General features: G+C 49.6%; 1 protein-coding gene across 1 annotated transcript in view; it reads left to right on the forward strand.

Annotated features, from left to right (window-relative positions):
- LOC138457973 (IgGFc-binding protein-like) overlaps positions 1 to 19291 on the forward strand; it is a 344303-nt gene that overhangs the window by 234081 nt on the left and 90931 nt on the right. Inside the window, exons 72-75 of the mRNA XM_069607205.1 lie at positions 589 to 732; positions 5230 to 5337; positions 8842 to 9011; positions 11406 to 11608. Coding sequence (XP_069463306.1) covers positions 589 to 732; positions 5230 to 5337; positions 8842 to 9011; positions 11406 to 11608 — 625 coding nt within the window. The remainder of the gene's footprint in view (positions 1 to 588; positions 733 to 5229; positions 5338 to 8841; positions 9012 to 11405; positions 11609 to 19291) is intronic.

A 19291-nucleotide genomic window follows, 5' to 3' on the forward strand; every position in this document is an offset into this window, starting at 1 on the left:
TGGGACCTGGTTGGGGGATTATCAGTGGAGGATGACCATGTCCTGGGTGGGGATTATCTGAGGAGAACATACTGAGCCCTGGTTGGGGATTATCAGTGGAGGAAGACAGGTCCTGGGTGGAAGATTAACCTGAGGAGGACACCCTGGGCCTTGGTTGGGGGATTATCAGTGGAGGATGACCAGGTCCTGGGTATGGGATTATCTGAGGAGGACATACTGGGCCCTGGTTGGGGGATTATCAGAGGAGGATGACCAGGTTCTGGGTGGGAGATTATCTGAGGAGGACATCCTGGGCCCTGGTTGGGGGATTATCAGTGGAGGATGACCAGGTTCTGGGTGGGAGATTATCTGAAGGGGGACACATGAGACCCTAAATAAGGGATTTCGTGAGTAAGACAGACAAAGCCCTGGTTGAGGAATTATCTGAGAAGGCCCTGTGAGGGTTCTGTGAGGGAAACAGTCTAAGCCCTCAGTTTGGGCTATTGGAGAGGGTGGAGGAGGCACCGGTTTGGGGCAAAGTAGGGCAGAGCCCTTGCGGGACTTTCTGCAACATCAGTACAGTGAGTGACCTCTTCTCTATCTCTGCAGCTCCTACTATGGCCAGCTCTGTGGGCTCTGCGGAAACTATGATGGGATTGAAGGAAATGACAATCTAATGCCCAATGGCAAACCCACAGACAACGCGGAGGAGCTTGGCAACAGCTGGCAGACCACCGACGACGAGGATGACAAGTGAGTAGCAGTGGACCCATTTCTGTTGGGTGTTAGTCTCAGAAGTCTAGAGTCTACCCCCCCAACCCCCAGTGTTTCTCCTCTCTGTTTCTAACACTTATACATCTACGTTTGATCTTTCTCTCCCTTGCTTATCTGCCTTACCTCCTACACGCATGCATGCGCCGACTCTCTTCCATTCTAACTGCATTTCGGTCAGTAGTGACCCAGCCCATGGTTTTTTGACCGCTAATGACCCCACTCACTCTTTTGATTGCTAGTGACCTTGCAACTTGTTGTTTACCCGCTAGTCACCCCAATACCTGTCGTTGCCAGTGACCTTACTAATCGTACTTTGGTCATTAGTGACCCAGATAACTGTGTTTGGTTTGCTTGTGACAGAGCTTAAATGCTCCTGATGCTTTCCCAGCCGCTGGCCAAGTCAACACCAACCAACCAACCTTTCAAGTCTGATCACACTCCCTCAACTCCTTTTCAATTACTTTTTGCATTCCGATCTAAATGCAATGCTCCAAAATATATATCACTCATTCTCCTAGGTGTTCTCTCTTTTCTTCTCCCCTAGGGCCTTCACATAACCCCCGACCTCGCTTCTCTCTCCGTCCCTCTCTTTGCGCCCCCATCCACCATGCATATGGCCCTTCCTCTTACTTACACCCTACACAACCTCATCTACCCCACTCATTGCTGACTACCTCTGTGATGGCTGTCACTGAAACATGGATTCTTCTGCTTAACACTGCCACGCTGGCTGCCCTCCAAGCTGACGCTTATACCCTCTCCCAAATACCACACCCCTTGACTAGCCAAGTAAGGTTGTGCTGTTGGTCGTATGATCAGTCAGGGAACACGCGTTTTCCCTCTTCTCACCCTGACATTGCTCACCATTCATTTGAACACATCTCCATTGAACTGCTCCCTCACATCATTGTCATTAAGCCGCTCCACTACTTCCCAACTGGCACCCGCAAACCTTTTATCCTCAATTTCAAACAACTGTTTGAACCTCTCCCAGCTGGTGTTCCCCCCCCTCATCACTGGTGATCTCAACCTCACTAACATAACCAAGACCCATTGACTACAGCTGTATTGCACTCTCTTTGGCCTCTCTGGTCGATCTACACAACCTAGCTCCCCACAACGATGGAAACCCACTAGATCGCATCATCCTATCCTCCTTTCCTCTTAAACTCTCTCCGTTGACACCCTAACCTCTGCCCACTCACTCAATCGCTTAACTCTCTTTCCCGTCCAATCGTTCTTTCTTGTATTTCATCTATCACGTAAATGGACCTAGATATCAAGTACTATTTACTTAAAACTCTCTTCATGACTCTTTACTGCAAATATGTTCTAATAAACACATTTTTAAAACAAAAAAACAAGTGATCCAATCTTTTCTCTTCATACAGACAAACACATAGACCACATGTCCACTTGCAGTTTAGCGCGATAACTGTTGCTCTTCTCCTTTAAACTTTCTCTTAAAAGAAATTCAAGCCTGACTCCATCGCCACCTATCTTGAGCAAGCCAGAACCTCCCCGCAAGCGCTCTCTTCCACCACTTGCTCACTCTATCGAACTTACCTTTGCAGTGCTCAAAAAGCTCTGCTTATCTCCTTTGGGCTTCATTCCCAGGCTCACTGTTTCACTCTCTCTCGCCCAGAACATGTCTCTCACCAGTCATCCAACATCTGAGGACATCCATGCGTGCACACTTATGCTGCTGCTGGATAGCTCACGCCACTGCTTACCTTCATACCATATTGTCTTCTTGCCCTGCTCTAGACTCCACCAACTTCTTATTATAGTCTGCTCTTATCTCCACTCTGCTTGCATCCTTGCAAGCTGTTCACGACCCTCCAGGCCACGTATGCCTTCCCACACTTCTCTCCATACCCTGCTTCTTCCCGCTGATGAGTTTGCCTCCTACTTATCCTTTAAATTCACAAAAATGCGGGACACTTTGACCACTCTTTGGTCTCATTGCTTCTCTCCACCACCCTCTAACTCACCTTCTATATACTACCACACTGGTCCACTACCTACCCTGCTGCGCTGACACCAATCCTCCACCCAGCCAACATACCCTCTGCTCTTATTGTTGCGATTTCACCCAAAACAGTCAAAGAATTGCATCAGTTACCTGCTCTCACTGCTTCTTCATTTTCAACTGCTCTCTCTGTTAGCTGGAATCTTCCCAGCCTGATACAAGTGGATCATGGCCATTCCCATGTTGAAGAAACCCACTGATGACCAAAACAATTCCTCTTTCTGCAGATAGGTCTCTTTTCTGCTTCACCACCCTAGCATCCTTCTGCGTGGTCCTTTCAACCACAATGTCTTCTACCCATTGTAAAATGCTCCGTGGGATCACCTCACATCTGGGTTGTGCGAGAGAAACTCCACTGAGACGATGCTCAAACATGTCTCAGTTCTCCTGCCCACTGCTTACCTCGTATCTTCTCATCTATCTTCGTTCGACCCAATATCTCTGCTGCCACCAACACTGTGGATCATTCCTCCCACCTTCAAATTCTTTCCTCTCTTGCAGTCAAGGGCATTGTGCTGAAATGAGTGGTCAGTTATCTCCCCGACTGCTCCTTCTGCATCTTCTGGAACTCGAATGCCTCCTCACCGGCCCCCACGCAAAGGACATCTTCCAAGGATCAGTTCCAGGCCCACTCCTCCTTTACTCTTTCCACCTCTACCTCAGGCAAATTCATCTCCGCCTTCGGCTTCTCATACAACCACTTTGCTGATACTTGGTTCTTCTTCTACTTGCTCACACTTCCCCCATGACATCGCCGAGCACGTGACCAACTTCCCCGACCCCCGCACTGGATGGCACTGAGTTGCTTGGCTAAACTCGCCCAAGGCTGAAATCACCTTTACTCTATCCTTCAATGCCAAGCACACCCTCCCATCCCCTATCTCCTTTCCTACTCATGCCATCGCCCACAGCTTGGGATCCTTGTCGACGTCAAACTCAAGCTACGCCACTTTCCCACAGCACTGTGGCTATACGCAAGAAAATCTGTGTACACCTTGCCTGTCACCCTGGCAAGCCTCCTATCGCAACCATGGTTCTGAGTAACTTGAATACCACTCTAGCCTTCTCATGGTGCTCCCTCTCTAATTGTTCACTCTCTCTTCTCAACAAAATATTTAACCTTAACACCTGCATCCTCAGTACAACCTATTTAGATCTGCTCCTACCTCGCTATACGGTCGCCACGTAAGGTGTCTCTCTATGCAGAATTGCTTCCTTTTCAAGGTCTGCTCCTTATTTTAAACTCTGCCCATGGCCCAGCCCTCCCCCTGCCGCCCCCCCTCCCCAACCTAGCGGAGTCCCTTTCTCTCTACTATCCGGCTTGGGTGCTCTGCTCTCTGACCCCTAAAAACCCATCGGTCCCCGTCCCATCTGAGCTGCCATTGGGTTTGGCTACTTTGATTTACAGCCCCCCCATCACTGACATGCTCTCCAGTCTGACATCAAGGGGGGTCCCATCAGTCGAGGCACTTAAGAAGAAGCTGAAGGTCCACCTGCTAGCCAGTGAGGATGGGTCCTCTGCTCCCCATCGCCCTGGTCTTCCCCGGTGCACCTGCGCCAACAATCCTGCAGTACAAATGTAAATATGTAATAATTCAATTGCTGACATAATGCTTACATGCATAGCTTATTTATGCATGCCATTCTGTTATTTGTCCCCTTTTTATGTCCATTACCTTACTTCCTCTAACCAGCAAGCAGCCTATCACGACTCACATTTTCATCATAACTCTGTTAGGGCACCCAGAAATGGTACAGCCACTGCTTCCTGTTTGCCCTTTGTAAGGCTCTTCTGGTCGAAGCACAAACCCTATTACCCAAATAAAATAAGTATTTCTTTTATTTTAAAAGAAGTTCTGTGCCAGCCTGTAACTTTCATTCTGTATACTGCACCCTCCCCCCTCTCCATTATTCTTCCTCATCAGTCTTCTGTTTTCATATTCAATTCCTACCTTTCTTTTCGCTACTTCCAGTCTGACATCTCTCCTTTAGTCCCTTCGATGTTTTCACCCCTTCCTCTTTCGCCCTCTGTCCTCTTTGTACTCTTCATTCTTCCACCTTCTCTTCATTCCCCATTGCTTTTGCTTTCACATTTACTCCCTTTGGCACCTTGTATTTGTTACTTTCCTCTTCATTCTTCCTTTTCTCTTTGTCCCTCTCCTTTGTCATCCTCTATTACTCGCCATCCTCTTCTCCCTTCTCCCCTTTTTCCTTCCCTTCCCAGTGCCCTCTCTCCATTCAACACTCTTTCTTGTCTTCTTTCATTATTTACCACCTCCTCCTCTATTTTTCTTCTCTCTACCTCCCTCCAAACCTTCCCTCCTCCGCGGCCTCCCTCCGTACCCACTCGTCCTAAATTCCTTCCTGTCTCGAGCCACTCTCCCCTCACTCTTCCTCATCCCCTCCATACTTCTCTCTCATTGTATGTGCTTTTTTCTTCTCAGGTGCAAGATGGGTATTGATCCCAACCCAGTTTGTGAGAAGGATCTTCTGGATAAAGTTAGCAACTCAAAGAACTGCGGCATCATATCGGACCCCATGGGGGTCTTCAGGTATCCGTCGCCTTGCTACTTCTAGCCCAGATGATGTGTCATGTATTGGGGGAGTGTGTGCACCTTCAACTATCGGACTGGGTGTAGAGTAGGTTGCTAAGCTTACCAGCACCCAATGTTTTGTTTTAGAGCTGTGTAGGGTTAGCAAAGGCAGAGAGGGGGAGTGAGCGGGGTATAGGAAAAGACGGAACGAGTTAATGGCATTGTTGAAACTAACTAAAGGCCTTCATTCTGAGAAGAGTGCAATATATTAAGAGTGCATGATATTATGTATGTTAAACACTAATTTAGAGACATGGAACATATTGCATGCAGTGTATAACATGCGCTATCTGCCTAGGGTAGTTCTTCCTATGGTCACATGCAGTAAATCCCTTGAGTATGAGTTACTTATGACAGTGAAAAAACATGGAAATTCTCCAAAAATGCACTACCACTCAAAACTAGGAATGGCATTCACCCACTGGCCTTAGGAAGTTCACAGACACACACACAATTGCGTGCACACAACCATGTGCGCACACACGCGCGCACACACATATACAAACACACACACACACATACACACACAAAGCATCCATTGATGTCACGTTATAAGGTGCAAGTGAGTCAACTGTGGTTCCATGGCAGATGTGCAAATGTCTTAGGGCCCCTTGTGGCAAAGGCTATCACTTTTTGCAGCCTGCCATGCAATGCCAATACTCTGCACATGCGCCCTGATCACTTCCTGTTCCGACGGCTACTGAATCGATTCTATTTAAATACATTTTAGCCGTTTGTCAGAACGTCCTACCTTGCTATCTAGCGCCAAGATGTGCGTTCTCTAAGTTTGGTTAACATAACATGTACTTTCAATAATCGAAAAAGTGGTTATGGGGCAAAGGAGAGAATATAAAATAGAGAGAGAGCAGAGAGATAAAGAGTGACAGTGCAGCAGGGGAACGACACACATGGAGGATGTGCATAAGAGGAAAGGGCACAGATATTGCCATTATGTGAGGCCTCAATCCAAGCAACAGCGATCATAGGTCTAGAAGCAGCCTCATATCTCCATTAGCACCTGGGGCGCATTCAATCAGGTTTTGTGGATCACGGGCTGAAACCTATAATCTCAGCCCACATTCCACAGACTCTGCAGGCTGCTACCCCGCCGCCAGCACCCATCTTTCCACTCGCTCTCACAAAACGTTATTTATGAATAAAAATTCCCACCCCCCTCCACACTTGCCGCCGCTGTAGCAGCATCTTCCCTTTTCCGGCCGCCCTGGTCATAGAAGAGCTGCACCGCCTTCTATAAGCATGGCGGCCATCTTAGTAAAGTATTTTCCTTCATTCAAGGGGACACGCGCAGTGTCCCATTGAATGAAGGAAAATACTTTTTTTTAGCTCCTCGGGTTACAGCTTTGGTACCTGGGGGGCTAATGGCGTTAATCCCCCTTTCCAGGGGCTGGAACATGGGGTAATTGAGGGTAACGACTTGGGTCGATAACTCGGGCTGCCGGTCCTTTACCCCCCATTCTATCCATTGGAACGGAAGACGAGTCCTCATCCCCAAGAAGCACATATATAAATAAATGGACCTCCGTGTAGCCTGGTTGCAGCCATCACAGGCCTGCGTGCAGCCTAACATGGCCATACCCTGTGCGCATATACCCAGTGTAAAGCACAGATCCTAGCTAGAGCCATCATAGGCCTTTGTGCAGTCTAATATGGCCATGCCATGTGATCATACACCCAGTGTAAGGCACAGACCCTAGCTAGAGCCATCACAGGCCTGCATGCAGCCTACCAAGGCCATGCCCTCTGATCATACACACAGTGTAAGCCAGCGATCCTAGCTAGAGCTATTGCAGGGGTGCGTGCCGCCTAACAAGGACATGCCCTGTGAGCATATACCCAGTGTAAGGCACAGACCCTAGCTAGAGCCATCACAGGCCTGCGTGCAGCCTACCAAGGCCATGCCCTCTGATCATACACACAGTGTAAGCCAGCGATCCTAGCTAGAACCATTGCAGGGGTGCGTGCCGCCTAACAAGGACATGCCCTGTGAGCATATACCCAGTGTAAGGCACAGATCCTAGCTAGAGCCATCACAGGCCTGTGTGAAGTCTAACAAGGCCATGTCCTGTGATCATACACCCAGTGTAAGGCACAGAGCCTAGCAAGAGCCATCACAGGCCTGTGAGAAAGTCTAATAAGGCCATGCCCTGTGAGCATATACCCAGTATAAGGCACAGATCCTAGCTAGAGCCATCACAGGCCTGTGTGCAGTCGAACAAGGCCATGTCCTGTGATCATACACCCAATGTAAGGCACAGATCCTAGTTAGAGCCGTCACAGGCCTGTGTGCAGTCTAATTTGGCCATGCCCTGTGATCATAAACCCAGTGTAAGGCAGAGATCCTAGCTAGAGCCATCGCAGGCCTGTGTGCAGTCTAATTTGGCCATGCCCTGTGACCATACACCCAGTGTAAGGCACAGATCCTAGCTAGAGCCATCGCAGACCTGTGCGCAGTCTAGTATGGCCATGCCCTGTGATCACACACCCAGTGTAAGGCACAGATCCTAGCTAGAGCCATCGCAGGCCCGTGTGCAGTCTAATATGGCCATGCCCTGTGATCACACACCCAGTGTAAGGCACAGATCCTAGCTAGAGCCATCGCAGGCCCGTGTGCAGTCTAATTTGGCCATGCCCTGTGACCATACACCCAGTGTAAGGCAGAGATCCTAGCTAGAGCCATCGCAGACCCGTGCGCAGTCTAGTATGGCCATGCCCTGTGATCACACACCCAGTGTAAGGCACCGATCCTAGCTAGAGCCATCGCAGGCCTGTGTGCAGTCTAATATGGCCATGCCCTGTGACCATACACCCAGTGTAAGGCACAGATCCTAGCTAGAGCCATCGCAGGCCCGTGTGCAGTCTAATTTGGCCATGCCCTGTGATCACACACCCAGTGTAAGGCACAGATCCTAGACCCACAGGGGGTGCTCACCCTGTCTATAACTCCACACCCATACACAGAGGTGCTCATGCTGTCTGCAACCCCCATGCACTTCCTAGCTCCACCCACAGGGGGTGCTCACCCTGTCTATAACTCCACACCCATACACAGAGGTGCTCATGCTGTCTGCAACCCCCATGCACTTCCTAGCTCCACCCACAGGGGGTGCTCACCCTGTCTATAACTCCACACCCATACACAGAGGTGCTCATGCTGTCTGCAACCTCCATGCACTTCCTAGCTCCACACACAAGAAGTGCTCAAGGCCCTTTCTGGGTCCATGTTAGGGTTCTCATGCTGTTTGTTCTTGTTCCTCCATAACTTCTTTTTCTTGTTTTTCTTTGTGTACTTCTTCTTGTTCTTCTACTTCTTTTTCTTGTTCTTCTTTTTGTACTTCTACTTCTTGTTCTATTACTTCCTTTTCCTGTTTATCTTCTTCGACAATGGGGTGTTGTTTCTATCAGTAACCCTGGACTTTTTGCCCTCCCCCTCCTACCCCACAGAGACTGCATCAAGATTGTGAGCCCAATGCCCTACTTCAACAACTGCATCTACGATATGTGCCGCTTCGATGGGTTGCAGCAGGTGCTGTGTGATCAGCTGCAGGCCTACACCGACGCCTGCCTGTCCGCCGGGGTTGTCGTCCACAGCTGGAGAACCCCCACCTTCTGCCGTAAGTGCCCCATTCAAAGTCTAAGATCAAATCTTGTGAACCCACTGCCCACAGAAGCCATCTACACTGATATCCCTGCTCAATGTCTCCAATGCCTGGGCGCTGTCCTCACACTTGCCTCTAATTCCTAAGCCATTCCAAACACTGATGCACGGTGTATACTCCACACCTGGCTCTGATTCCTAGTCAATATCCCTCACTGTAGTCCTGACATTTCTTCACAAGTGTCTCTGATTCCCAGCCTGTGTCGCCCACTGATGGAAAGTTCATTCTCTACATTCTAGCTCTGATTCCTAGCTGATGTGCTCTCACGTGTTCTTATTCCAGGCACATATACCTACGCCGACTCTGATTTCTTGGAACATTTCTCACACTGATACAGAGTGATGGACTCCCTGATATCCCTCACAGTAGTTCTGATTCCTCGACATATCTTCAGAAGCGTCTCTGATTTCTACCCTGTGTCTCCCACTGATGGAAAGTTAATTCTGTACATGCAACATTCATACTCTACATGCAAACTCTGATTCCAAGCCGATGTCGCTCTCACTGGCTCTGATTTCTGGCACGTAGGCATACACCTGTGTGTCTCTGATTCATGGACCATTTCTCACACTGATAAAGAGTCGTGAACATATCTTCACAGGTGTCTGATTCCTACCCTGTGTCTCGCACTGATGAAAAGTTAATTGTCTACATGCCAGCTCTGATTCATAGCTGATGTTCCCTCGGTTGTTCTTATTCCTGGTGCATAAGCCAACGCCGACTCTGATTCCTGGGCCGTTTCTCACAATGATGCAGATTCTGTACACCAGGATCAAGTTCCTGGCTGACAACCCTTGTACTATTCATTTATCAGTTTATTTCTTTGCCGATTTGTAAGGAACAAGCCACGAAAACACTAAGAGGAAAGAGGAAAAAGAGTATAGGGCAAAGTGATGGGATAAATTAGCCTGGTCCTTCAATGCCTTGGAACGTTCAGGAACAGTTAGTGCCACGGAGGGAAGTGCATCGCAACAACAGTAAGTGCAGCTAAGTGCAAGAGGTACAGCAATACACATGATCCAGAACAGTTAACATGACCACGTGTTCATGTACATCAAGAGTCAAAGGCAAGCTTGCCATGGAATGTCTTCAGCCGTTTCTGGAGTGATGAGAAGGTCGGTCCAGAAGGAGGTTTCTGCAATTTCAGCAGCCAGCCGCAATAATGCTTCTTCTTAGCGTGAGCCAGTTAGCGTCAGAAGATGTAGGGCCGTAGGAGTGCGTGACGTGGGGATTCTTTGTAAGATGCCGCCTGGGCATCTTCCCCTGTATGCACAATGAAGGATGCACAAGGTTTTAAAGGAAATTCGCCTCTCCGCAGCCATCCAATGCGAGGAACGGGAGGTGGTGGAATATGGTCTATGGGTTTGAAGCCCGGGATGAGCCTGGCAGTCTTGTTTTGGATCATTTGCTCTCCGTGTGTCAAGCCTTTTGGTTGACTGAAGTGCAAACTGGTGCAGTAGTCAACGCAGGAGAGGACCAGATCCTGGTCACCACACACTTCATGGCCTATATTTGTGTACGTCAAAAATGTGTGCCTATATACACATCGGAGAACTAGGGGAGGGTCGCATAGTAAATTCAATTTCAATCATTGGATTCATCGAGCGAGCGATCCCAATGACTACCTGCCTTGGATGAAGCCACTGAAACCATTGAGTCCTGGAAGGCCTGCAGGCCTTAGTGACTACAGGGAGCCAGGTTGATTGGAGCCAAAGATGCCAGATTGCCATATGCTAAATCCTGGTCAGAACTAGCCCAAAGTGTTACTTTTTCAGTTTACCGCTCACCCATTCGCCCCATTTATACGATTCCCCTTCTCAACAGCACCACAAACACCCTTCCTATATCTTTCCTACATATCCACTGTTCCTGTAGCCAAGGATTAGCAACCACTGGGTCTTCTTACGTTCTGTACTATGACTCCCATGATCCCTAATGGGAGTTGTAGTCCAGAACATCTGGAGAGCCAAAGGTTGCAGACGCCAGTACCTTCCGTCCACTGTTCCTCTCTCCCATCCATCCGTTCTCCAGCTTACTCCGAATTGCTCCATGGCTTCCTCTACATGAAACACAGTTCCTAGTCCCGGGAGGATAGCTTAACTGCAACGTGCGCGCCTTGGAAGCAAGACGATACGAAGCAACACAGGTTCGATCCCCGGGTCCGCGCTTAGAAACCTCTGGGTTTTTAAGCGCGTTATAAATATGCAACTAAGACAACAAAAAAAAATTACGCAAAAGAAAGCTATTCCTGTAACAGCACCTCGATGCCTGCGGGCTTTGTGAGCGCTTTAAAAATGCAAAATAAATAAATATATTGTACTCTTCTCTCGTTTCCCCTTCCTCCCCCAGCATTGGACTGCCCTGCGAACAGCAACTACAGCCTCTGTGCCAGCTCCTGCCCTCCCACCTGCAACGACCTATTTGCGCCCGTCACTTGCCCCAGCCGCTGCGTGGAGGGTTGCGAGTGCCTCCCTGGCTTCGTCTTGAGTGGCGGATCATGCGTGCCAAGCACCCAGTGCGGCTGTGTGGACTCAGTGGGTGATTACCACATGGTAAGTAACTGTTGAAATTACATAAACCCTTAAACCTTAGCCATTCAGGATTTTTGTTGGGGAGAGGGAAGGGTGTCCGGCTGAAGACGGGAACCACAAGGGTAGAGCAGACACAAGGTAAGACTTAATGGTTCCTTTTATTGGGGCAATTTATTTGGGGCATAAGCCGTGCCCTGAGACATATGCAATACTATCTGAAATGTCATCAGGCTTAGTACGATAGTCGCTTGTTTTGTTCCCCCCCTCCCTTTCAGCACCCCTCTCCCTCACCTTTTGTTTTCCTCCGGTTCTACCAGAAATGTCGTCAGGCCTAGTACGGTAGTCGCTTGTTTTGTTCCTCCCCTTCCTTTCTGCACCCCTCTCCCTCACCTTTTGTTTTTCTCCGGCTCTACCAGAAATGTCGTCAGGCCTAGTACAGTAGTCGCCTGTCTCTTTCCATTTCCTTCCCACTCTCCCCCTCCCTTCCTTATCTATGTCTTAGCTCTTGCACTATCTGGAATGTCGTCAGGCCGAGTACAATAGTTAATTTCACATCCTTACTTTTCATGGCCTGTAAGAATGTCATTGTATTTTCCCTTGTTCCTTCCCTTGCCTTGCAGCGCTTTAAAACACATTGTGTATAGGTGCTATATAAATAGACCATCATATCATATCATACCTGTACAAGCACTAGGAAAACGAGGTGATGGCGTAGGCTACTGCAAAGCACGGGGCACCACACAGCTGGGGTTCCCCCCTCTTTGCATGAATCATAAAAGGGAAGTTAACCAATCCGAGCTAAGGTGGCTGCATGACGCCTTCCAGCGAACCACAGCTCTCAGACGTCTGGGAGTTACTAACCTGGCAGAGGAAGAAGTACTATTTCCTACTGCCATCTGTTCCAGGGCTGCACTTCACAGGTGGTCAGAATCGAGTCACTCACCCCGGGCAGATCATAGTAATGGTACAGCCCACCGGAAGCTTCTAGAGGCCGAGCAATAGCCAGCCGAAGCCGGGCACACCACGGGCAGGAGCAGGAGGGAGATCGGGTGGGAGTAGACGTCTCATGCAAGTTCAGCAACAAGGATTTGAATGGTATACAGTGTTTATATTGAAGCCTATATATTGAATGCCCATACGTCGAATCTTTTATCTTGAAAACCTTTGTAGTGAATGTATTAAGGGTGGGGTAGAGGGTTACATTTTTTGGGGAAAAGGTCGGGATGGGTTTTTAGCGTTGAGAAACTAGGTATGGGGGAGGGAAACCCCCCAAAAAATGCATTCACTCTGAATGTTTTCAGGATGAAAGATTCGATATATAGGTATTCGTTATAAATGACTTTCGATATAAAGACATGTAACCGATTTGAATATGGCTTTCCCCCGTCAGTGGAGGACGGACATGGCCTTTAAAGGCCCGCCATACTGAGTCCATGTAGGCCCGAGCGAAGCGATGGCCTCAGAGATGGCTATGGGCCGTTAAAGGCCATGTCGCCTCAGAGAGGTGGGCCGTTATGTCCACCCTCCACTACAGAGGTGAAAGCCATTTGCACCCCAGGGTTTATCCGGGGGGGGGGGGAATAGTTTCTTTTTTTTTTCTTCGGGAGAGTCTCCCCCCTGATTGATTTCATTTGCTGTAGAGCTCTGGTATATTTATCCATTGTAATTGGTTATTTATAATGCGCTTAATACCCAGAGGTTTCTAAGCGCGGACCCGGGATCGAACCTGTGTTGCTCTGTGTCGTCTTGCTTCCAAGGCGAGCGCGTTGCCCCTGAGCTATCCGCCCCTCCCTGCAACATTAAAACTACGGCCTAAATAAATGCACCTCATTCTGGGCATACGCACTACTTGCAAGTTGCCTTACTTTGTATGTTGGGGAATTCATAGCTGCAAGCATTATCACACATTAATTGGAAAGTTAGTAAACAAGCAGTGCCCAGTGCTTGCAATTGTATCGGGTATGCCCCCAAGCAATACTGAACCACAGTGGCCAAGGCTTGCCTGTGTATGCCAGTGTATGCCCCCAAGCAATACTGAACCACAGTGGCCAAGGCTTGCCTGTGTATGCCAGTGTATGCCCCCAAGCAATACTGAACCACAGTGGCCAAGGCTTGCCTGTGTATGCCAGTGTATGCCCCCAAGCAATACTGAACCACAGTGGCCAAGGCTTGCCTGTGTATGCCAGTGTATGCCCCCAAGCAATACTGAACCACAGTGGCCAAGGCTTGCCTGTGTATGCCAGTGTATGCCCCCAAGCAATACTGAACCACAGTGGCCAAGGCTTGCCTGTGTATGCCAGTGTATGCCCCCAAGCAACACTGAACCACAGTGGCCAAGGCTTGCCTGTGTATGCCAGTGTATGCCCCAAGCAATACTGAACCACAGTGGCCAAGGCTTGCCTGTGTATGCCAGTGTATGCCCCCAAGCAATACTGAACCACAGTGGCCAAGGCTTGCCTGTGTATGCCAGTGTATGCCCCCAAGCAATACTGAACCACAGTGGCCAAGGCTTGCCTGTGTATGCCAGTGTATGGTTATATCAGGCAGGTTAGAAAAGCGAGATAAACATGCTGTCTGAGAAAAAATGCCTCTTGGCTGTAAATGCAAAGTGCTCAACCCTTCAAAGATGAATGTGGGTTGACTGATGTCACATTGAGCTCATAGCGGAAAGCATTGCACCACTGAAACATTTTTGAGGGTCAGTGCAGAGTACTGGTCAGTTCATGCTAGAAAAAGATTAACCAACGAAAATGGGGTCCCTTAAAAACAGGGCTGGCAACGAATACAGAGGACAATGATGGCGTTTTTCCTGAAGTGCACTTGCACTCTAAAAGGCCACTTATGCTCCAGCCAGGTACTCCAAAAGGGCACTTATGCTCGAAGCACGTACTCCAAAATGCCACGTATGCTCCAGCCAGGTACTCCAAAAGGCCACTTATGCTCAAACCACGTACTCCAAAAGGCCACTTATGCTCCAGCAAGGTACTCCAAAAGGCCACTTATCCTCCAGCCAGGTACTCCAAAAGGCCACTTATGCTCCAGCCACATACTCCAAAAGGCCACTTATGCTCCAGCCACGTACTCCAAAAGGCCATTTATGCTCCAGCCATCTACTCCAAAAGGCCACTTATGTTCCAGCCACAAACTCCAAAAGGCCACTTATGCTCCAGCCAAGTACTCCAAAAGGCCACTTATGCTCCAGCCAAGTACTCCAAAAGGCCACTTATGCTCCAGCCACGTACTCCAAAAGGCCACTTATGCTCCAGCCACGTACTCCAAAAGGGCACTTATGCTCCAGCCACGTACTCCAAAATGCCACGTATGCTCCAGCCAGGTACTCCAAAAGGCCACTTATGCTCCAGCCAGGTACTCCAAAAGGCCACTTATCCTCCAGCCAGGTACTCCATAAGGCCACTTATGCTCCAGCTATCTACTCCAAAAGGCCACTTATGCTCCAACCACGTACTCCAAAAGGCCACTTATGCTCCAGCTATCTACTCCAAAAGGCCACTTATGCTCCAACCACGTACTCCAAAAGGCCACTTATGCTCCAGCCAATTACTCCAAAAGGCCACTTATGCTCCAGCCACGTACTCCAAAAGGCCATTTATGCTCCAGCTACGTACTCCAAAAGGCCACTTATGCTCCAGCCATGTACTCCAAAAGGCCACTTATGCTCCAGCCACTTACTCCAAAAGGCCACTTATGCTCCAGCCAAGTACACCAAAAGGCCACTTATGCTCCAGCCATGTACTCCAAAAGGCCACTTATGCTCCAGCCACTTACTCCAAAAGGCCACTTATGCTCCAGCCAAGTACACCAAAAGGCCACTTATGCTCCAGCCACGTACTCCAAAAGGCCACATATGCTCCTGCCACGTCACGCTGTATTACGATCTCAGGAATTCCACCCCAGCCCACCCTCTACTAGGACAGCCAGGACTTGGCATAAGGGGCATACTGGGCATTGCCAGCTTCATGCGTTTCACAATGGCCACAGCTGCTGCTATCAAGTGAGCAGGTTAGTAAGACGTGTTTGTGTGTGTGCGTGTGTGTGTGTGTGTGTGTGTGTCTATCTGTCTCTACCAACGTCTACACACACCACCCCATTTTCCTCACCTCACCTTTCCACTTCTGGCAGGAAGATATTGCTGAGGCAGAGTGCAGAAAGCTGGCATGTTTGTACAACTCCTCTCTCCCCCGCCAGCTTCTGGGAAGAGCTGCTGAGTGGGGGGGGGGGGGGGTTGGAGGGGACAGCGACACCTGAAAGCAGAGAGCTGTGTGTGCATGGTGTGTGTCTGGCTGCTTGAAGCATGGCGCACAACTGTTTGGAAATGATCCTCTACTTATTCTGCAGGTTGTGTCTCTGAGGGGAGCTTGGCCTTGTGCTCGCCAGGGTGTACATGCACTAATTTATAAGCGTGTTTGCAATGGCATGACAAAGCTGTACCTGTAACCATTTATAAGGGAACCTTGCCCATGCTGTATCAGTACCAGAGTGTGTACCAGGGTGTGAGGAAAGCGTGCATTGGTCCTGCGTGTGCTATGCATAGACCCATGTATGCCTTGCACATGCTGTACCTGTACCAGGGTGTGTACCAGGGTTTGAGGGAAGCATGCATTGGTCCTGCTTGTGATATGCATGGAACCATGTATGCCTTGCACATGCTGTACCTGTACCAGGGTGTGTACCAGGGTGTGAGGGAAGCGTGCATTGGTCCTGCGTGTGCTATGCATAGACCCATGTATGCCTTGCACATGCTGTACCTGTACCAGGGTGTGTACCAGGGTGTGAGGGATGCGTGCATTGGCCCTGCGTGTGCTATGCATAGACCCATGTATGCCTTGCACATGCTGTACCTGTACCAGGGTGTGTACCAGGGTGTGAGGGATGCGTGCATTGGCCCTGCGTGTGCTATGCATAGACCCATGTATGCCTTGCACATGCTGTACCTGTACCAGGGTGTGTACCAGGGTGTGAGGGATGCGTGCATTGGCCCTGTGTGTGCTATGCATAGACCCATGTATGCCTTGCACATGCTGTACCTGTACCAGGGTGTGTACCAGGGTTTGAGGGAAGCATGCAATGGTCCTGCTTGTGATATGCATGGAACCATGTATGCCTTGCACATGCTGTACCTGTACCAGGGTGTGAGGGAAGCTTGCATTGGTCCTGTGTGTGCTATACCTGTACCCATGCATTCCTTGCACATGCTGTACCTGTACCAGGGTGTGAGGGAAGCTTGCATTGGTCCTGCTTGTGTTATACTTGTACCCATGTATGCCTTGCACGTTCTGTACCTGTACCAGGGTGTGTACCAGGGTGTGAGGGAAGCGTGCATTGGCCCTGTGTGTGCTATGCATAGACCCATGTAGGCCTTGCACATGCTGTACCTGTACCAGGGTGTGAGGGAAGCTTGCATTGGCCCTGCTTATGCTATACTTGTACCCATGTATGCCTTGCACATGCTGTACCTGTACAAGGGTGTGTACCAGGGTGTGAGGGAAGCTTGCATTGGCCCTGCTTATGCTATACTTGTCCCCATGTATGCTTTGCACATGCTGTACCTGCACCAGGGTGTGTACCAGGGTGTGAGGGAAGCTTGCATTGGCCCTGCTTATGCTATACATGGACCAATGTATGCCTTGCACATGCTGTACCTGTACCAGGGTGTGAGGGAAGCTTGCATTGGCCCTGCTTATGCTATACTTGTACCCATGTATGCCTTGCACATGCTGTACCTGTACAGGGGTGTGTACCAGGGTGTGAGGGAAGCTTGCATTGGCCCTGCTTATGCTATACTTGTCCCCATGTATGCTTTGCACATGCTGTACCTGTACCAGGGTGTGTACCAGGGTGTGAGGGGAGCTTGCATTGGCCCTGCTTATGCTATACATGGACCCATGTATGCCTTGCACATGCTGTACCTGTACCAGGGTGTGAGGGAAGCGTGCATTGGTCCTGTGTGTGCTATACCTGTACCCATGTATGCCTTGCACATGCTGTACCTGTACCAGGGTGTGAGGGAAGCTTGCATTGGTCCTGCGTGTGCTATGCATAGACCCATGTATGCCTTGCACATGCTGTACCTGTACCAGGGTGTGTACCAGGGTGTGAGGGAAGCGTGCATTGATCCTGCGTGTGCTATGCATAGACCCATGTATGCCTTGCACATGCTGTACCTGTACCAGGGTGTGTATCAGGGTGTGAGGGAAGCTTGCATTGGTCCTGTGTGTGCTATACCTGTACCCATGTATGCCTTGCACATGCTGTACCTGTACCAGGGTGTGTATCAGGGTGTGTGGGAAGCGTGCATTGGTCCTGTGTGTGCTATACCTGTACCCATGTATGCCTTGCACATGCTGTACCTGTACCAGGGTGTGAGGGAAGCTTGCATTGGCCCTGCTTATGCTATACTTGTACCCTTGTATGCCTTGCACATGCTGTACCTGTACCAGGGTGTGAGGGAAGCGTGCATTGGTCCTGTGTGTGCTATACCTGTACCCATGTATGCCTTGCACATGCTGTACCTGTACCAGGGTGTGAGGGAAGCTTGCATTGGCCCTGCTTATGCTATACTTGTACCCATGTATGCCTTGCACATGTTGTACCTGTACCAGGGTGTGTACCAGGGTGTGAGGGAAGCTTGCATTGGCCCTGCTTATGCTATACTTGTACCCATGTATGCCTTGCCCGTGCTGCACCTATACCAGGGTGTGAGGAAAGCTTGCAATGGCCCTGCTTATGCTATACATGGACCCATGTATGCCTTGCCCATGCTTTACCTGTACCAGGGTGTGAGGGAAGCGTGCATTGGTCCTGTGTGTGCTATGCCTGTACCCATGTATGCCTTGCACATGCTGTACCTGTACCAGGGTGTGAGGGAAGCTTGCATTGGTCCTGCGTGTGCTATACCTGTACCCATGTATGCCTTGCACGTTCTGTACCTGTACCAGGGTGTGTACCAGGGTGTGAGGGAAGCTTGCATTGGCCCTGCTTATGCTATACTTGTACCCATGTATGCCTTGCCCATGCTGCACCTATACCAGGGTGTGAGGGAAGCTTGCATTGGTCCTGTGTGTGCTATGCCTGTACCCATGTATGCCTTGCATATGCTGTACCTGTACCAGGGTGAGAGGGAAGCTTGCATTGGTCCTGTGTGTGCTATACCTGTACCCATGTATGCCTTGCACATGCTGTACCTGTACCAGGGTGTGAGGGAAGCTTGCATTGGTCATGTGTGTGCTATACCTGTACCCATGCATTCCTTGCACATGCTGTACCTGTACCAGTGTGTGAGGGAAGCTTGCATTGGTCCTGCTTGTGGTTTACATGTACCCATGTATGCCTTGCACATGCTTTACCTGTACCAGGGTGTGTACCAGAGTGTGAGGGAAGTTTGCATTGGTCCTGCTTGTGCTATACATATACCCATGTATGCCTTGCACATGCTTTACCTGTACCAGGGTGTGAGGGAAGCTTGCATTGGTCCTGTGTGTGCTATACCTGTACCCATGTATGCCTTGCACATGCTGTACCTGTACCAGGGTGTGAGGGAAGCTTGTATTGGTCCTGCTTGTGCTATATATGTACCCATGTATGCCTTGCACATGCTTTACCTGTACCAGGGTGTGAGGGAAGCTTGCATTGGTCCTGTGTGTGCTATACATGGACCCATGTAGGCCTTGCACATGCTGTATCTGT

Source organism: Ambystoma mexicanum, chromosome 1p, assembly GCF_040938575.1.
Source record: "Ambystoma mexicanum isolate Mex_15411 chromosome 1p, UKY_AmexF1_1, whole genome shotgun sequence".
In the NCBI taxonomy this organism is placed as follows: Eukaryota; Metazoa; Chordata; class Amphibia; order Caudata; family Ambystomatidae; genus Ambystoma; species Ambystoma mexicanum.